Raw genomic sequence first — 18,590 nt, 5'->3', positions numbered from 1 at the left:
ATTTTTTTTTTGTTACAGTTAATCTATTTTACCATAGTCACTCAAAGTTAGAAAATTTTGCACGTTGCTGAAAATGGAATGAGCATCGCGACAGGTCACCATCTCTTACTCGACATGCGCGAAAACAAATTGTGTTTAGCTACAGATATAATTACCTTATAGCTACGGTTGAATTTTCCAATGATGTTGTTTAAGTGGTGGATACACCTGAGGCTTGAACAAGTATGCCACCGATTGTTTAATCGATAGCATTTTAAAGTCTGGAGGAACGTAACGTATCAACTTGCATGATATATCTTGCATCATCTTCAATTTCTTAGTACCCAGCAACTATTGAACAAGTACAGGCTTAGATCGGTTCGAAAAATGCTGATTAGCATACAGGATGTTTTTAATCCATCTTACGAAAGGTTGATGTACCGATAGTCAGCCAGTAATGACTAAAATAGTATTGCCGCTGACTACGGTACAAAAACATTTTGCTCCCCACAGGCAACCAATGAAAAAGTAAGTGACAGTGACCACGGCGCAAATGAGGAAGAATGATGTGTGTTGGAAAGAATGAAAAGTCGTTTAGAACGAATATAGGTGATCGGGTAGGTAGGTAGTCGTTGTGGGATCCGTCGCGGGGCTTGGTGCAGATTTGCGTGTGAATCTTTTTTTCAACATTTCCGTTGGGTGGTTTTGTTGGGAATCAGGCGAGGGTAGGAAGGTCGCGAGGTACCGCGATGTTACTAACTTTTGTAATCCACAGCGTCAAATGATCACAGTGATTTTTCTCCAGAAACACGTAAAAGACTCGAATATAAGAGTCTCCGAACTATTAGTGACCTTTCAAATTTTAACGAGGCTCAATTTCTCGTTTCTTGTCACTCTGCAATCATTTTGCAGTTGTTATTCATTTAAATTACTTAGTCATTATCGATAATTAGTTCATTCATTTGATCTCTGTGATCGTCTGAATGGGCAAAACGCATCTCTGGACCATCTATCGCGCTCCGTGGTACGCTGGATGAGACGAGATGCTGAGCTCGAAGACGTCGCGTTGAAGAGGACCGCCGACCGTCACGCCACACAATAATGCATGTGCTCCAACCTCCCTCCCGGACTTGACTCGCATCTCGGAAGAACAATCCGCATCGCAATGTGTCGAATTCAAAAAGACGCAGATGCGGATTGGGTTTCTATAGAATTTTACGACAAATCCTAGATTTCTAAGGTTTTTTGACAGGTTAATCGGTCGCGCCTTTTTGCGCGTAGATTAATCACAGGAATCAGACGCGCTTTTTATGCGATGATTGGCGACGAAAGTCAACGAATTATATTTTAGCAAAATTGTGGCCACCCGGATAATACGAGTCGATCGATCGCGCTTTTTGCTTAGCGATTTCGCAAACGGTATATCGAAAAGTAAAGCACTCTCGATATGTTAAGCCTTCAGCTTTTCAGTCAATTTTCTTACCTGCAACTGAGTTTTCAAGTTGAAATTGACCACACCTATTGAGCGTAGACTTGATACCCTTAGGTTCTGAGAGAACGCGTGGCATTTGCAAGCCAGCGGTAAATTTACGGTGATAGAAATCGCGGAGTGTATAGTGATAGTGAAGAATCTTGTCGTAAGTATTTATAAAACATGTGGATATAGTAAAAAAAAAAATGTTTTTTTCTGTTTTTCTTGTTTATTGTTACAAGACGATGAGCTAACTTTTTTTTAAAAGTATACCGAGAAATATTCAGTCTTCACTCGAACAAAATATTCATTTCAATAATTCCAGGTAGACAATTGATTTTGATTCAAGAAATGCATAATTTTCTCTTCAATCATAGTAATAATAGAGTAGAAGACTTTTCATGAATGTTGACGTTGGGCTTGACACAGTTTTTGTCGGTGAATGCACTTTTGTCTTTGTGCTAATCGTAACTTCGTCCATTTTAGCTAATCAAATCTTTTGTCTGTTTCACATAACGAAACCTTTTGTCTGTTTCAGCTAACCAAACTTTTTCATATCATATCTTTTGATTGTTTCAGTTAATTATAACTTTTGACTATTTCAGGTAACCAAACCTTTTATCTGTTTCAGTTGACCAATCCTTTTGTCTGTTTCAGCTAATCAAATTTTTAGATTGTTTCAGCTAATCAAATCTTTTGTCCATTCGAGGTAAACAAATATTTTGACTTTTTCAGTTGATCAGACCTTTTGACTGTTTCAGCTAATCAAACTTTTTGACTGTTCCAGATATTCAAATCTTTTGTCTGTTCCTGCTGATCAAATCTATAATTGCATTTCCGATGAAACTTTTTTTACTACCATCTGAAGCGATTTCTGCTACGATTTCCGGAATAGTTAATAAAGCCTTAATAAATCCTACCAAAATCGAATTCAGATGTGTAAAATTACTGATTGGAGAAATATCTCATCTCAGGCGGCTTGGCAGTTTATCTTTTTTGAGGTGAAATGTTCCCTGACCTATATAATTTTTCATGGCACATTCCAATTCGAATTTTTCAGGACTTATCATGGGTCTGTTGACAATTATAAGGATTGTAGCAGAAATTGATTTCGATCTTAGTAATAAAAGTCACGTTGGAATTACGTCAGTTCGTATTTTCGATGCATCCCGAGTATTCTTGACGTAACTTCTGTTACGAACATTAGTTTAAGTATTTTGAGTATTATTGTGTAAGAATGACGCGATTGGTTTATTCGTTGCGGATGGTGAAGCGTTTGTATAATGTTAGCCAATGAAAATTTTCCAGTCAATTTTGTTCCCAATCAGTCTTGCTGCAACAACATCATTTGTTAATATATTTGTGATTTATTTCTTTACGACCACTACGGTGGCATTTCGCCATGTTAAATACGTTCTGAGTTATCCACTGAGCTGAAATTAGGCCGAAAATTAGTTCTAAAAACTTTTTCCTCGTTATTGGATGCCACAAAATCGTCGGCAATAGTGTGCACCTCGCACTCACTTCGTCTGAAGGTACATTTTCATGCGCAGGAAACAGCTGGATGCAGCATGCTCGGATTGGTCGATTCACCAAAATCACGAGGCGTGAGACGCCACCGATTGGTGATTTTGGTGGATTGACCACTCGGAGCATGCTGCATTCAGCTGTTTGCCGCACAAGAAAATGTACCTTGATTAATGATTGCGCTTTTGAATTGAGCGTTGGCAACACTGACTGTCACGCAGGCAGCCGCGGAATCTCTACGTTGAAATGGTCAATCACGACGGTTAATCATTTGCAATGTCAATATTGCAGCGTAGTAATTGTAACGAATAAGCGGCGTATTAAAGAGCTGTATATCTGACACGTACTTTTACTACGTTGCGGCTTGATTATCTCGTCCACGATTATAGCCGTCGTTCTTTACCTTGGTTATAAGTTTAGCTGCTGTGAATTTGAAATTGTTAACCTAGTCTTGGCTGAACTGTGACAGAATTATTGTTAGATTAACAGATTTAGTTGAAGGTACAACGAAACTATAAATTAAACGTAAATCGAGGAGGCTGTTCCTCGAATTATGATAATTTCTCGCCAAAATGGTAGCAAGTCAGAAAAACAATGACGGGAAAACGAGGGTCTTAATGCCAGTTTTGCTATGTGCCTTTGCTATACCAATTTCTATGCTATTCTGGATCGTTAATGTGATTTACTCGTTCTTGACACCAGATGTCGAACAACATACCGACGGTAATATTTTGCATAGTTAATTCGAGCCTGTTAGGCTTTCTACATAGTTTTCGCGCAGTATAGAATATATTTTCTACAAGCGACAATTAGGGGTGACTTTCTTCGATCTGAAACACTTGATTTTCCAATTTGCGAGGCATGTAGATATTTTTTTGTATCAGCTTCAATATCTGTGAATTTCAAGTCACCTAAATATAATTTGTTTATAAGTTTCTTTTTGTAATAGTACAATATGCTTTACTGTAACATCAAAAATATTCAACTTTAACTGGCTCTAGGAATGTTACAATTTAGATGCTTACACAAATTCTCAATAAATCTATGCCATCTTTTTTTGATAGGACAATCTGTCATTTCTCCTTGGAGATGGCTGACTGCAGTTGTAATCCCAATACTTTTTGCTGGTTGGGGTCTCAAGCGGAAAAGTTTGGATTTCAGCGGAGCTTTTCTAGGTAAAATATTTTGTCCGCGTGTCTGGATTCAATGAATTGAGTTGTTTTTCCCAAGTTTACGACCTTTATGTAGTTATCTCATGTATTTTGTGCAGGATTGTTCACAGGATTTATTCTCAGCATTACAAGTTACACGCACATCGCTTGTTTGATAGCATTTTTTTTCACTTCTTCGAAAGCCACCAAGTTTCGATCTGATAAAAAGAAAAAATTGGAGGAAGAATTTAAGGAAGGTGGTCAAAGGAATTGGATACAAGTTTTATGCAATGGAGGAATGGCAACCCAATTAGCGTTGCTATACTTATTGGACGTTGGATGTGGAGAACGGCCAATCGATTTTGCAAAAGATTATAGGAGTTCCTGGCTATCGGTTGGAATATTAGGTATGTATTGTCCTGTACTCACTTTAGTTTCATCTTAGCGAATGTAATCACACATCACCTTCAAAGTATTTCCAAGTTCAAGCAGTCCGCTGAAACCTGGTCATGTTTGTTTAGATACGTAGTTTATGATCGAGTTTCTTTAAACTAGCAAATTAAGTGAGAGCAAACTACGGTAGCCTTGAAATTATTCTTACATCAAGCTGAGATATTGCTTATTTTTCATTTATTCTGTTGAAGATTCACAGACTTCAGCAAGTTCGTGAAGACTGGTATCTGTTCAAATCGTAAGTTGCACATAGAGAAGGATTTGTTTGATATAGAAACTTTTTTTTCAGGTGCCTTTGCCTGTTGCAATGGTGATACATGGGCATCGGAACTTGGTACTGTGATCGGGGATTCGGAACCATTTTTGATCACCACAAGGGAGAGAGTTCCTAAAGGTTTTTTTCACTGTTGAATCGGTTTACCTGGAAGATATTTAATTTATCTTAGGATAAACGCGCTCTTCAGGAATTGTTTATTCTAAGTTGAAACACATCGAAATATGTTTACTTACATTAGTTCAAACAGGATATACCTAATTGGAGTTTCATTTAACAGGCGAAACATTCAAGTCTGAAAATTATTACTACTCTCAACTTGGCGTCAACCTTATTTCCTTCATTAATGGAAATATATTCAAATACAGGTACTAATGGTGGTGTTACTTGGATTGGGCTTTTGATGTCTCTAGCGGGTGGCCTAGTCGTAGGGCTATTCAATTATGTTGCAGTATTATACACTGTAGACACAGTCGTACTGCAACTGGCTGCACCCCAATGGCCAATCATTATTGCTGGTGGTTATGCTGGTCTCGCAGGCAGCGTACTTGATTCTATTCTAGGAGCCACTCTGCAGTATTCGGGTGAGTATTCATGTGTTACGTAATGTGGAAAAGTGGAAGCAAACTAAGCGACAAAATCAAGAGGAGATAGAAAAATTTCAGTTTGAGTTATATTTTCTTTATTTTCGTTTTTCGTTACATTTTCCGTGAGCAGGCTTAGATGAGACTGGCAAAGTTGTGGAACGCCCTGGGAAAGGTGTGAAGCATATTAGTGGTAGGCAAGTCTTTGATAATCATAGTGTCAATCTTTTATCGAGCATAGTAATGGCTCTGACTCTTCCAAGATTGGCGAATCTCTTTTGGCCTTGATGTCAGGGAAATAATTTATGCTTGGAACATAAGTCTGGTACGTATAATAATACAAGGTTTATTCATCTTTGGCAAAGATGAAACTAACTTTATTAATTTCTTTATTCATGCTTTCATTTCCAAGTTTCATTGGTCATATGCTCTGTATAAACATGGACACAAAATTTTAATTATGCTTGTGGTAGAAAAAGTGCGGACAGAACAACTTAATGTTCAAAAGTTTATGTCTGGTACTTGCGATATCAAATAACATTTTTTGAGAATTATTCAGACCAAAAGTTTGTTAGAAAAGTTTTAAATGCAGCTGTTTTATATTTAACTGGATAAAAATACCTACATTATACACGTCTAGTAAATAACCAACGTGCGTATTCACCTCGACATACGTTGTAATGATGGAATAATGTTGAAATTAAAACAGGCATATAATTATGATCAACAGCCGTTGCAAACTATTGATTAAGCTGCAGGCAGCGTTGTTCGAGGATAATATCGATGAAACGTCATATTGTATTCTTAACCATTCTTGCGTATATAATCATTAAATCGGCAGCAACAGACTCCCTGAAAAATGATTGTAAAAAATATTCGTGTAGCCTTGAATACGTGGACGAAATAAACTATTTTTCATTTTCTATTTGGATATTTTTGCCTCAACAAACTCATCAGTTGTTATAAAAAAAAGGTAGCGTGTGATAAGTAATAGCAAAGCGTATGTCTCATGATTATATTCAAAGTAGAACGGTGTTTAATGCGAGACAATAACAAGTAAAAAAAACTGCTCTGGGCAATGTGCCATAACATGCATTACCTGACAACTAAAATGACAGTTCGATAAAGTCTAGTAGATGAATGAAACGGGATAATAAAAGATGAACATTCCATTTTGGAGAACAACGGTCATATTTATTTCGTACAGCTATATTGTGTGACAAATTACTTACTTGACATTCAATATTATATGTCGGAATAATATGTGCACATGTTTAGTTTACAGACAGTTGTATTTATTTTGTATTTTATTCTTTTTTTTCTTTTCCCCCCATTTTAAGTATACAAAGTTATTTACACGTATTACTTTGTGCTGTACAGAAAGATATACAGGCTAAAAACATTGATTTGTTTATTTTACAGTTATTTTTCTTGTTTGTGTATTTTATTTTATGTCCACGTTGTAATTATCACACCACGATAACGAACCAATAAGGTAAATTTGGTCTAATGGTTACCCAGGCCAAAGCAGATTTCCCTCTCTTAAGTAGACTGCCATCTTTGTTTTCATTTTCGTTCATTATTTTCTGCAGCGATCGTGATGTGTTCGATTGATAATTATGATATCATTATTAGTAATTATGGGTAGTTATAATTTTATTTTTATAACAATACACCTCATTAGTACACCAGATATATTCCTATATATGTATAACATGCGTAGTTTCGTTGATTTGTTCTTTTAACATTATTGTTAGGTTTTTCTCATTTCTTTTTTTTTTTTTTTTTTTGTTTTTACGTATATAATTATATGAAAGATATATAATTTTATATATAATAAATTTACTTCATTCTGTATAAAAATTCCTTTTTTTTGTTATAATCTCTATATTTTTAGTGATATGACGAGTACGGAATCTTTGACATAGCGAATTGTTCTAAAGCTGAATTTGATACAGTGTGTAAGGTAGATAGATACACCGTTTTCTAGCTACTGCTCTATTTATGGGCAAATTTTTCAAGAACTTCACGATAACGAATGTGAATGAAAGTTCAAAGTCTGCGAACTAAACAGTCAACTTGCCAAACATGACGAGAAAAACTTGAGGTATCGTTCCGCCATTTAAAAATATTAAATTTTCAGGAACGTGTAGCCAAAATACGGTGCTTCGATCCTTTAGTGCAGGATTTTACAGTCGATGAATGTGTTGATACCGGTGAAAAAAAATAATTATATTTACTTTGTACAGTTCGTATTCAAAGCCTATTTTCATTTGTTTATATATTTATTTATTTATGTATTTACTTATTCTCTTTCACTATACTGTAGACAAGAAATCGTAATTGAGCACGAAATTATAGGAGAGATCAGGTAAAAAATGGAACGTCAAATTTTGTTAACATTTCTTTTAAAAAATTCTCACTTATTTCAAAATAAAAGGAATATTCTTTGTTGGCAGCTTAGAAAGTGGAGTAATTCCCTTTGCTCTGAGTAAGCTGCAGGAATAGAAAGATGTCGATAGAATCAGTATATAACCATGTTATTTCCCTAAGTGCTCCATTTCGCCTCGGTCTTCCCTATAATGTCACTATACCCTTTGATGATCCGTATAATCCACCTTAATTAGAATCAACAGTATGATTAGCAACATATCATGTAATAAGTACCTTACACCAGAATCGAATCGAATTCATTCACTCAGATTATACTTCGTTTTTAGATGAATCGAAAACTATATCGTCTCTCAGTTTCTGGACTGCAGTATTACCGTTTAAATATGATGAAATTTTTATTGGAAAATAGGAATTTGAGCTGATTTTTTCGGAAATTGCGTGACTTATTTTCGGTATAGAAAAATACATAACGATAACACATGATTATAATTCGACAATATAAATGCAACTTGATTGTTATAAAATGCTAGTTCGTTATTTTCAAACGATTACGTATAACGTGTAACAGAACGTAGGTATATAAGAAATGTACACCCCAATGCCGCAATATCTGACCTGAGAAACTCAAAATACAAATTCTGTGATTCCGACCTGGCTATGTAATATTAGACATACATACGTAGACACGTAATCGATTTGTCGCATGTACGTGAATTTGAGCTTTCGAAATCCTGCCGCACGCTCTCTAAACACGAATCAGTTACAAGTATACCACTGGTAAAAATCAGTGTGTGTAGACTGAAAATCATTGAAATATCGATGAAAAGTGACCGAATCGTCAGTGTACGTGTACTGATTTTTTCCAGCGGTACACTTATAACCGGGAATTATCGGAATTTCTCTGATTTAAATTTAGAGAGCTGTATTTGAGTTCGAAACCCCACAGTTTTAACGAAGTGAATTTTTGTCAACTGTAACTGTAACGATAATATTGGACTGGGGACAAAGTGATTTGGGCGACAATAAAAGCACGTCTCAACGTTGGGGTTTCAAAATAATTCAGCGATCATGATTGGGAAGGAGAGGGTTGAGAGTTAAGCTAGGGTGATCCAGCGCCACAGGCAATTATAAATCCCTCTCGATCTTAGTCAGCCGTCCGTTGGGTAGTAATCAGCACTGGCTCTGGTATTGGTTGAAGTCGTTCGCCGAGTCGTTGCGTTTTATGAGAACCTGGAGGTGGTTGCTACTTCCTCGACGCGCGGCGGCCGTGCTGGATCCCGCGGACTCCTGCGGATCCACCCCCGCCGCCGACTGATAGTCACACCTTCTCCTCTCCCGCCATCGGACCTGCGGTCGATCGGACAAACTGAAACAGTCAACACCCCAAAATGGACTCGACTCGGGCGATGCCATTGGCACGATACGGACGACGATCGATCACCCCTTCGAACGAATCACCGATACAATTTCCCGAAATTTAAACGTCGAGGAAACGCGGGGCTGGAGAAACCCCGCGCGTCATTGTCAGTTCTGTTAATCACGTTGACTGATTGTCATTTGATTAAAACCGTACAAAAATTAGCACTGTGCGGTTACGTGAAAAACGTGCGAGCGAGTTAGAAAAACTTGGCCACGTCGATTGGCTTACTTACAATCGTTCGGTATCTGTAAATTACCATGCCTGGGTTTTTTTTTTTTTTATATCTTGCAACCCTTGTCAATTTTTTCAACCATTATCAAATCTGTTAGTGCTTAGTTGAGTTAGTCCGCATTGCACCATTGACGATACAAATTCCATGTAATACAAATTCAGGTGACAATTGCATAGGTATACTGTTGGAATGAATTTCATGCGAATGTTCATGCCTGCGAAGATCCGTTTCTTGTTCAGTTGTTCTTACGAAATTAATACGTGTTCATAGTTGAGTTTACGTTTCGTTTCGTTTACGCTCGTGTCAATTAGATGGAACGAACAAGAATTTGTTCCAATTTACAGACGACGGAAGAGTAAAAACGACTTGCGATACGGACCTTGATGATGAAAACTAAGTATTTAATTTCTGTCAATGCTTCAAAGATAATATTTTAGTTCTTAGCATTCACCACACAACATCCAAATAAATTGTTATAACGTCAATCGGATTTTTTTCTTCAACAGTCTACGTATGGATTGTTAGATACAATAATAAGGAACCGGATGGAATCACAGAGCGATTGTAATAAATACAATATAAGGGATCGATGTTGCAGAATCGTCTGATATTTTTGTGTTACTCGAGAGATTCGTCATAATATAGTTGTAAGTTAGTTTCAGATTTTCAGGCAGACGATCCTGCTGTATTGATTCGGGAAATGCATTACGGGTATTAGTTCAGAGGTATAGGTTTAGGGAGCATTTTTCTATCCGTCACTCATCTTCCTGGGAGATATCTTACCGAGACGGTTGTTGCTGTACATGAGTTTGCCCTCTTTCTGACGAACGCTGTTCCCTCCCACTTCCGTTTGAACTGAGTTATCACCTGTCGAGTATATCGCAGACGTACATATAATGCTAATGCGAATTCTAGAATTCAGATGTACCTACATTGACGTTGTGTATCGTATAACATTTGCATCGTAGTTACAATATTACAATATTATTGTCCTTTGGTCGTATACAGATTTATGGAGATTGAATAACTCGACGTTGAAACGTAATACGCACGTAGCTAGGTCAATCAGGACTTACCTCGCCGTTGCAGAAACAGAACAGGATTGCGACACAGAGACCCTAAAAATTATTAGTGATTTCATGTAGTTACAAGTTCCATGGATTTTATTTCATTACGAACTCATGTTGACATAATTAAAGGTTGATTATACGGCGGTGCGTTTGAATTTCTGTTTTATCTTGAAATCATTCGTGTCCTTAATTTTTGAATTTCGGCTAATTCGCTAAAAATTACAAGAATTAATTGAACTCTCACTTGAAAAGATGCGGTAATGGCAGAGATGATCTCGTAGGCTTGTTCCCATGGATGGCCTTTCGGCGGGCGGAACGGAATGACCAAGTAATGAAGCCCTAGCAGTGGAACCAGAAGTAGCGTCGCCCTTGAAAGAGATGAACGCACGGAAATATTATGACACGTCATTAGAATTTTGTCGCGTCTTTTTATTATCACGTCGATTGTGAAAAATAGACACCTGAAAGCCTGCAGCATTGATCTCGATGGTCTTGTTCCGATCGCAGGACCGGCACGGAGTTTCGTCAAAAGAACGCGAACGATGTTACAAAGGAATAGAAGATTCAACAACGTCGAAACGCAGACCGGATAGATGAGAACATTCGCGTAATTTCCCTCGTTGATCCAGCACCTGGAACGAAACAATTTATTATTACTCGCAAGGTACGGCACAAAGAGGATATTTCAGCTTGAAGCACGAAATGTACATACGGACGTCGCTTTGATCTTTCAGCGGAAAACGTTAGGTAGTCGTAACACGATCAAGAAAATGAATATTCGCAAAATTACCCGCGTATACCTGATGCTCGTTATTATTTTGAAAGTAGAATTACATTAGAAAGTAATTTATCGTCTAGATGCAGTTGAATGATTTGTAGATCTTAAAATTTCTCTTATACATTTAAATAAAACACATAAGCTGACTGCGAGCTTAGTCGATGAAATATTAGGCAAGTCCGTAAACTCTTATTGAGTCAAAAGTGGAATTACCTTATATTTTTAATTATAATCGAAATGTAAAAATACAGATTTAGAGCGTTATATTTTTGCCGACTTTTTAAACAAACTTTATTCGCTGACGGTTAAAATTACGCGCTCAGGCGTGGAATCAACATAAATTATCGAGTGTATTATACCTACTGGGAAATTGAAAAAAGTGTTGAAGCGAATATATTTTCCTAACAGAGTTCCGTAAGATGTGTGAATCTGATAAAAAGTACGGATTTTATATGGGTACAGCAGCCTCACGCCTTATATATTATGTGCTGGGTTGAAATATACGCAGAGGCATTCGTCATCTCGGCTATATACGTATATATGTATATACATATACCTACATATACCTGTATCGGGCGGGTATAAAGCGGAATTTAAATTGGATGAGAAATTGAAAGTAAAAGTTTTAAATGTTTCTCGAGAAGCGTACTTTTCCATAAGAATAAAGGCTTGAGGATGTATTCGCTATACATTCTCAACAAAAAGTGAGTCTCGTCGACGATATTGAATACTTTGTGATAAGATAAAAATCGGAAAAAGTTAATCACAGTAAAGACGATAAAAAAATTGAATTTCGATAATAATGATGCCCAAAAGTTTTTAACTAATTGCTTAAGCAGAACATTGTTCAACAAATTTTTAGGGAATATTTTATTTTTGTCACGTGAAATGAATTCTTTGATCTTTCTGAATGAACACATGAATTTTCAAACAGTTTTCTCATTATTTTGAAACTTGTAAAGGCTGTATTTACGAAACTATTCGTTCAATGCCCCGAAAACTTCTTACCAGCAGCGTAAAACTTATCCAAAATTCACGATTTTTTCTCCATTTTTCGAAATGAAAAATTTATGGAAACGGAAATTCCGTAACAATGAGAAAATTCTTTAAAAATTCACGTGTATTCAGAAAAGTCACCGAATTCATCTCAGATGACAAAAAAAAAATTCATTCCCTGTGAATTTGTTAAACAACGTTTTGCTTAAAGAATTTGTGGCTAACTTTTGGGAATAATCATTATTGAAATTTAAGTTTCTTATCGACTTTATTGCGGTTGATTCTTTTCCGATTTTTATCTGATTACAAAGTATTCAATATCGTCGACGAGACTCACTTCTGCTTGCGGATGTATATAAAGCGGGGAGCGTATTATGTATGTATGTACACATATATGTATATACTTTTAGGCACCCAAGCCGGATGCCCTCGCGGCATGCGACAACTTTTCTCAACCCCCGTTGACTTCGAGGGTCGTTAAGCTTCGAATCATCCGTTTATTACGAGAAAGATCGTCTCCGTAGAGGTTTTAGGTCGACGATGCGTCACGTATACGCATCTATAATATCAAAGTCTACGACGCGTATGTACGCCGGACGAGATCGAACCGAGTTTTCGCTGATTTGGTGCGAGCTGATTTGGAATTGGCAGCCGCTTTTCCGTTCGACGATTTTTCACCCTCGGTCCAACTTTATTTCATTCTGTTTGCCTTCCCCCCCCCCCCCCCCCCCCCGCTATTTCTATCACCCGCGCACATTTGTTACCGCGTCACCCTCTGATTGATGAAGTTCCTGAGGGGTTACCAACCAGACTGAGCAACAAGGCAAAAGGTATAAGATTCCGCACGTAATTCATCACGCAGCGAATCTTTATATTTATAAATTGTATAGAAAAATATTCGCTGTTGCATTGAAAAATATTCGCTGTTGCATTGAAAGTATTCCATCAAATCTCGTCTATTATACGGTGACACAGCTTTCTTACCCGTTTTCAATGCCAGCAGCTGTCCCGAGTGATGAATATGTTTACTCAAAACTACGCAGGAGCAGCTTTAATGTGCAATGCACTTAATGCCGACCCGTGGCTATAAAGTGCAGCCCATGCATCGTGAGGCAACGGTCAAGGGATTAAGCTGGTTATCGCTGTAGGGTAAAACTCTTGGCGGGATCGCTTCTGCTGCGGTTTGCATCGATAACGTTATGCTTCCTAGGTAGATGCGCGCGAATTTAACGTTCAAACAGTTTGCTTTGCTTAGCACCGAGGTGATTCCGTCCTTTCGAAATTGGATCTTGAAACGCGACGCTGCTGCTGCTGATGCTGATGCTGATGCTGCTGATGCTGCTGTCGCTGCAGCATTGTGTATCAATTAAACTGCGGTATATACCAACATCGTGTGCTTGCAAGCCGAGCGGCGATGCTCTCTGCACGCGTAATACCCCGATGTTGGTCTGTCAAACCAAAACCGCTATGTCTATGTACTCGACTATTCGCTGTGATCGATGCATGTTTACCCATATATCCCGCACGCACCGCATACCCGGCATTTGAATACAACAAGTACGCCGTGCTTGTACAGAAGTTGCGCGAAAATCACGTGATCGATGCATCGCATCGCATTCTTTTAGTTTGAATTTACTACTCTCGAGCTGTTGTAGAAACTGAAATTCTAAGTGAATTTATACTCTTGCCATTATTTACTTTGGAGATAAATAGCGTTGGATACGGGTTTTACGCTGAAACTAAATATATTGCCGGTATAAAATCGCAGGTGGGGTCACGGCGGCCATTTTTATTTCGCGCGAGAGGTTTTACACGCGCAATTTGGACGTACAGGATCGTTATCGCATTACAGAGAAAAAGTACATCGAGGAAATAACAGTGTAGAGAGAAATCGAAAGAAGTGTATGAGGTACAAACTGTGAGCTGTCCGCAAGGTCATTACTGGTGCCTCTTAGGATGGCGTAGGTAATAACGATGATGGCTGGTAAGGGCCATCCCAATCCCATCAGCCACTTGACCAGTTTATGCTCGCTTGTGAACGCGCTTACGAGTAGGGTGTGCAAGTAGAATCCCTCGCACAACATCCATGCGTAATTCGTCAATAGGAAATAATGAAGTATCATGTGCAGGAGTCTGCAGCCGATCTGAGGAGGGAGGAACGTGCTTTATGAGTTTAATTTCAGTTTTATTCGATAAACGAGCAATCGTCGGTGAGCTCAAGAGCAATAATACCGATTGCGGTATATATTATATTTAGGTTGGCACGTATGCCATTAAACGATGACAGTTTACCCCATTTTCGAAGAGAGTCGGTGTATTGGCGGCAACGGTGCCGTACCAAATCAACCATAGCGCGTTGTTAACGGCGAACGATGCGAAGAGATTCATGTGCAACGTAATTCTTGCGCATCTCAACGACCTGTAACGTTTAAAGTAAAATTGAATTTTCTTTATCTTGCCACTGTAGAGAATCAAGGCGTAGACTGGTTAAATTGGCGAAATGCTCAACTTACCGGAAGTAAGTAAGGATTGCCAGGGACAAGAGAAGAGCGACCAGTGATATCGTGTATCCGGTTTCGTAGATGGTGTTCAGGCGCTGCTGCCACTGTAATAAAAAATTAAAAGAATAACAAAGTCGATGTCTGTACAAATGTAAAGATGCGTTGCATCTACGAATTTTTAGAACACGACAGGTGAGCGATAAAAAAAACAAAATCAAATAACCCAACACGTCCCCGATCTGACATTCAGCATTCTCTGCACTCGTACCCCGGTTTTCACCTTCTCTTTGATGTATCCAAACACGTCGCACAATGTGAAAGTAGTTCAGGTCTAAACGGTGAAAAGACTTGACACTCCGAGTTCTTTTGAAATTGCATGCTTGATACGAAGAGCTTTCTTTTCAAGTAAGCAAAATCGAAATGAAAAACAACGGGAACGTTTAATTCCGTTACATACAGTGTCGTGTCCTTCTAATTCGAATACGATTCAACAATTTAATCTCAAAACACGTGTATCAAATTAGTATTTTCGAGTATAATACATTGTATACAAAAATGTATCAAACGTATTGTAATCTCATTTTATTCGCTGTCGTCGTAAAAACACAAGGGAAAATCTTGAGAATCAATTCCGAAAGAAAAAGAGGCCCGCTGACGTTGGTGTGTTAAAAATTCCCATATACCTTCATGAATTTAAAAATTCTGATCAATCATATTGTTCGCTGCAGGGTATATGTTATTATGTACATTTAATATACAAAGACTCGTACAGTGAAATAGGGGTGTTGCCGTTGACAACATTCCTGAGGGTTTTCCCCAGGGACGAAAAAATTCCCTTCGCAAATAACTTCCACCTAATGAATTATGCAAGCTAGTAACGTATAAATATTTCGCCGTCGTCTACAGGTTGACATTGTCGTGTCGTGTTTTCCATGTAGCGATGCTGGTGGAGTCGTCTCGTCGTCGAGATGCGATGCAGGACTATGGCAGAATTACGTTACGCTTATCCTCGTAGGTATCTACTTGCCTTTTTGCATGGCAAAAGATACGTGGGGAGGGAATTTTCAGCATCAAGAGAGATTTTCCCCCTCACAGCAATGAGCCAATCTCTTCTTGTTCCACGAGATATACCGTCTAACGATGGGAATGAAGGGAAAAAGGAAATAGAATAGTTGGAGACGAAACTAATACAGCGATGTCGTATGTAGTTAATGGTAGGATTACACGGGCAGAGGAGGAAGAGCGAATTTTGCGGAAAGAAGGTTGATTATATTTGGCCAAGTTTTTTTGATTCCTTTTTTTTACATCTCCTTACGCAGATGCGCAGGTTCAGTCCGGAAATCAGAAGTTACTGTACGAGGATCGCTAGCGTTACATCAAACTAATGAACAGAGGAAAGTGGTGGATTGCACGAGTGCTTCAGGAAGAGTTTTCATATTTTAGGGAACGAGAGAGATCTGCGCCGCTGTCTGTGCAATCAGAGGGTGGAATATTTCACCGCAAAGCTTTTGAATTTTTTACGGGAATATACAGGATATAGGTGTATGTGTGAATAGAAACCGAATTCTTTGGCGTAGAAATTATTAACGGGCTTCAATTATTCACGGTCACAAATCCGCAACTTCCAAATTGTGTCTGGAAAACTTTATTTCTTATACTAAGGTAATTTTCTCTTGCTGTCAAAAGTTTAATTATAAAACAACAGAAGATTATTGTACTCACACTGAGATCTTCCATGTTCACGCAGGTTGTATAATTGCTCCATATTTGCTGGGATTCCGGATGCTTGAACCAGGTACCATTCGCCTCGCAATCCTTGTGCGCGAAACCTGTAAAAACATTAAATAGAAGAAAAACATTGGTTGGACGCTTGAAGATTTGAGGGCGTATGTAATTCATAACAATCTCGCAAATTCGTATAGAAAATAAATTTACGTTACAATTGGAAGTCTGATGAGAATTTTCGAAAATTCGCAAAGAAGTTCGTTCGAGGTTTGCAAAGATATTTTCAAGAAAGTTTCACGACCTACATGCTTACTATACATTTCTGCATGAAACTTGTCTCTCTGAAAAATCCTTGGAACAATTCTAACGAGGACTATCTTTACAAATGTATTAATTTCAACGTGCGAATTAGCATGAGGAAACAGGTAGAGTTTTTTAAATTCAATTTTTGAACCTAGGTATTCATTGTTAGCGAAATGAGTAATAAATTTTATTAAATTCACACGACTATCCGGACAATCAGATCAAGCGAAGAATAATAAGAAATCTTTTACGAACGTCCGAAATGAATTGCCATCGGCATTGATCGGTCTTTGCGAACAATGTAAATATTTTTACGCAGTCTAAAGGTAGTTAATGGGGCGTATGGGGGAATATCGGGCGATTCGATCAAAGCTGTTTGTCCTTTCACTGTCAGCGGACGGTATCGACATTGTGCAGTGGCGAACAAGCGGCTCGTCTTTTAGCCGGGGCTCGAAGAGGCGCCGTAGAAGGCGAGGTCTCGTTGTCCATTAACCCTCACAACCAGACGAAGGAAGCGCATTGTGCAACGGAGGAAACGCTGCGCCGTCCTCACATCAGCAAGGAGTACGGGGAGGAGGACAGACTGCGTCACGGACCAGGACGAGCGCAGCTCGGGGGAAAATTAATAACAATCTGTCCAACGGCTGCAGCGCACCATAGGCGATGTTGTTCGCTATAAGCTTCGGTAAATTGTCTAAGGACACGCTTCGACCCCGTTATCACAGATTGATACTTTGATGGGGAAATGAAAAAAATTTCTCTCTGTTTCTTTGTTCCGCCTCCGGTTGGCTGGGTTATTTTCAAAAATAATTAATCGCGAGAATATAGATACCTCTAAGCTTGCCCGGGAAATTGGAAGGAAAGATGCAGAAGAGAAGAGAAGTGTAGAAGAGAAATACCTACGTCAATGCGACCACGTACCGTGTATGATTGGTGTGGTGGAATTTTTTTTACCCTCTAGAAAGAAAAAAAAAAAAAATATGATGATAGAAAAAAGGAGATAATGTAATCGGTAAAGTGGATCAAGCCTGGTGGAAAGCGGTTGAGTTGAGGGTGGAATGGCCAATGCACGGACATGGTGTCCAATACACTGAAACGAAAATGGGTTGAGTAAAGTGGCCTGAAGGGTCCAGAGTCTGCTCGCGTTCTGATCTGTACCAATAAGGATAGTGCTTGGAATTCTGTTCACTTTCCAGGGTTATCCGAAGTAATTTCAAGGCTATACGTCTGTCTAGAGTTGGAGTCGCGGCTCAGAGGAAGATGCGAAAGGTTTTTGAGGGCCAGTCGCGATGCGAAGGGGAGATTAAAGGATCCAGTCAAAGTTTCGTTCGCTTTGGATGTAGTAATTTCTGCATGCCGGTGAAACCGCTCAATATTTACCAACTCCGTTTGTTTGGCTCGAATATGCGTTACATGTATATAGTATATATATATACCTATATATATATATTCAATGGCTTTTCATTGATTATAAATTTATTCCACAAATTTCGTGAGACTTGATAATCCACGAAATATCGAAGAAATCTCTGGCGCGGTTACCGCGAGAATTAATGATCGCGGGAAATCTCCGATGCGGAATTTTCTTCCATAAGATAGAAAGGTATAATTCTTTGGTTATCAATTCAGGGTATGTAGGTAATGGGGCATACCGTGTTGCTGACGATTAGCGCAATAGCCCAGAACGGTTTCACCTATACATCTCTTGGAAACATGCGCCTCTTTCGTGCGA

The 18,590-nt window shown here is 38.5% G+C and overlaps 2 protein-coding genes across 13 annotated transcripts in view; one reads left to right on the top strand and one right to left on the bottom strand.

The window, feature by feature from the left end:
• The first annotated feature begins 3,180 nt into the window (after positions 1-3,180).
• The window catches only part of LOC124298999 (transmembrane protein 19-like), a 39,563-nt gene continuing 24,153 nt past the window's right edge, over positions 3,181-18,590 (top strand). The window contains exons 1-7 of one of the 3 annotated variants that reach the window (XM_046751786.1): positions 3,182-3,700; positions 4,042-4,152; positions 4,248-4,535; positions 4,871-4,975; positions 5,224-5,439; positions 5,573-5,764; positions 6,149-6,364. In XM_046751786.1, the coding sequence (XP_046607742.1) occupies positions 3,550-3,700; positions 4,042-4,152; positions 4,248-4,535; positions 4,871-4,975; positions 5,224-5,439; positions 5,573-5,727 (1,026 nt within the window). In that variant the 5' untranslated portion in view covers positions 3,182-3,549 and the 3' untranslated portion in view covers positions 5,728-5,764; positions 6,149-6,364. Of the gene's footprint in view, positions 3,701-4,041; positions 4,153-4,247; positions 4,536-4,870; positions 4,976-5,223; positions 5,440-5,572; positions 6,365-18,590 lie in introns of those variants that run through there. The other 2 variants (XM_046751784.1, XR_006906921.1) reach the window with 2 other exon arrangements.
• LOC124299009 (calcitonin gene-related peptide type 1 receptor-like) overlaps positions 6,687-18,590 on the bottom strand; it is a 161,644-nt gene continuing 149,740 nt past the window's right edge. For 9 of the 10 annotated variants that reach the window (XM_046751807.1, XM_046751804.1, XM_046751808.1 and 6 more), the window contains 9 exons: positions 16,553-16,659; positions 14,843-14,934; positions 14,622-14,748; positions 14,247-14,473; positions 11,017-11,187; positions 10,800-10,923; positions 10,562-10,603; positions 10,269-10,352; positions 6,687-9,180 (listed from right to left, as the gene is read on the bottom strand). In XM_046751807.1, the coding sequence (XP_046607763.1) occupies positions 9,004-9,180; positions 10,269-10,352; positions 10,562-10,603; positions 10,800-10,923; positions 11,017-11,187; positions 14,247-14,473; positions 14,622-14,748; positions 14,843-14,934; positions 16,553-16,659 (1,151 nt within the window). In that variant the 3' untranslated portion in view covers positions 6,687-9,003. Of the gene's footprint in view, positions 9,200-10,268; positions 10,353-10,561; positions 10,604-10,799; positions 10,924-11,016; positions 11,188-14,246; positions 14,474-14,621; positions 14,749-14,842; positions 14,935-16,552; positions 16,660-18,590 lie in introns of all 10 variants that reach the window. The other variant, XM_046751810.1, reaches the window with a different exon arrangement.

This window comes from Neodiprion virginianus, chromosome 2 (genome assembly GCF_021901495.1).
Source record: "Neodiprion virginianus isolate iyNeoVirg1 chromosome 2, iyNeoVirg1.1, whole genome shotgun sequence".
Lineage (NCBI taxonomy): Eukaryota > Metazoa > Arthropoda > Insecta > Hymenoptera > Diprionidae > Neodiprion > Neodiprion virginianus.
The sequence above is the reverse complement of the archived record's forward strand: the minus strand, read 5'-3'. Positions and strand labels throughout refer to the sequence as shown.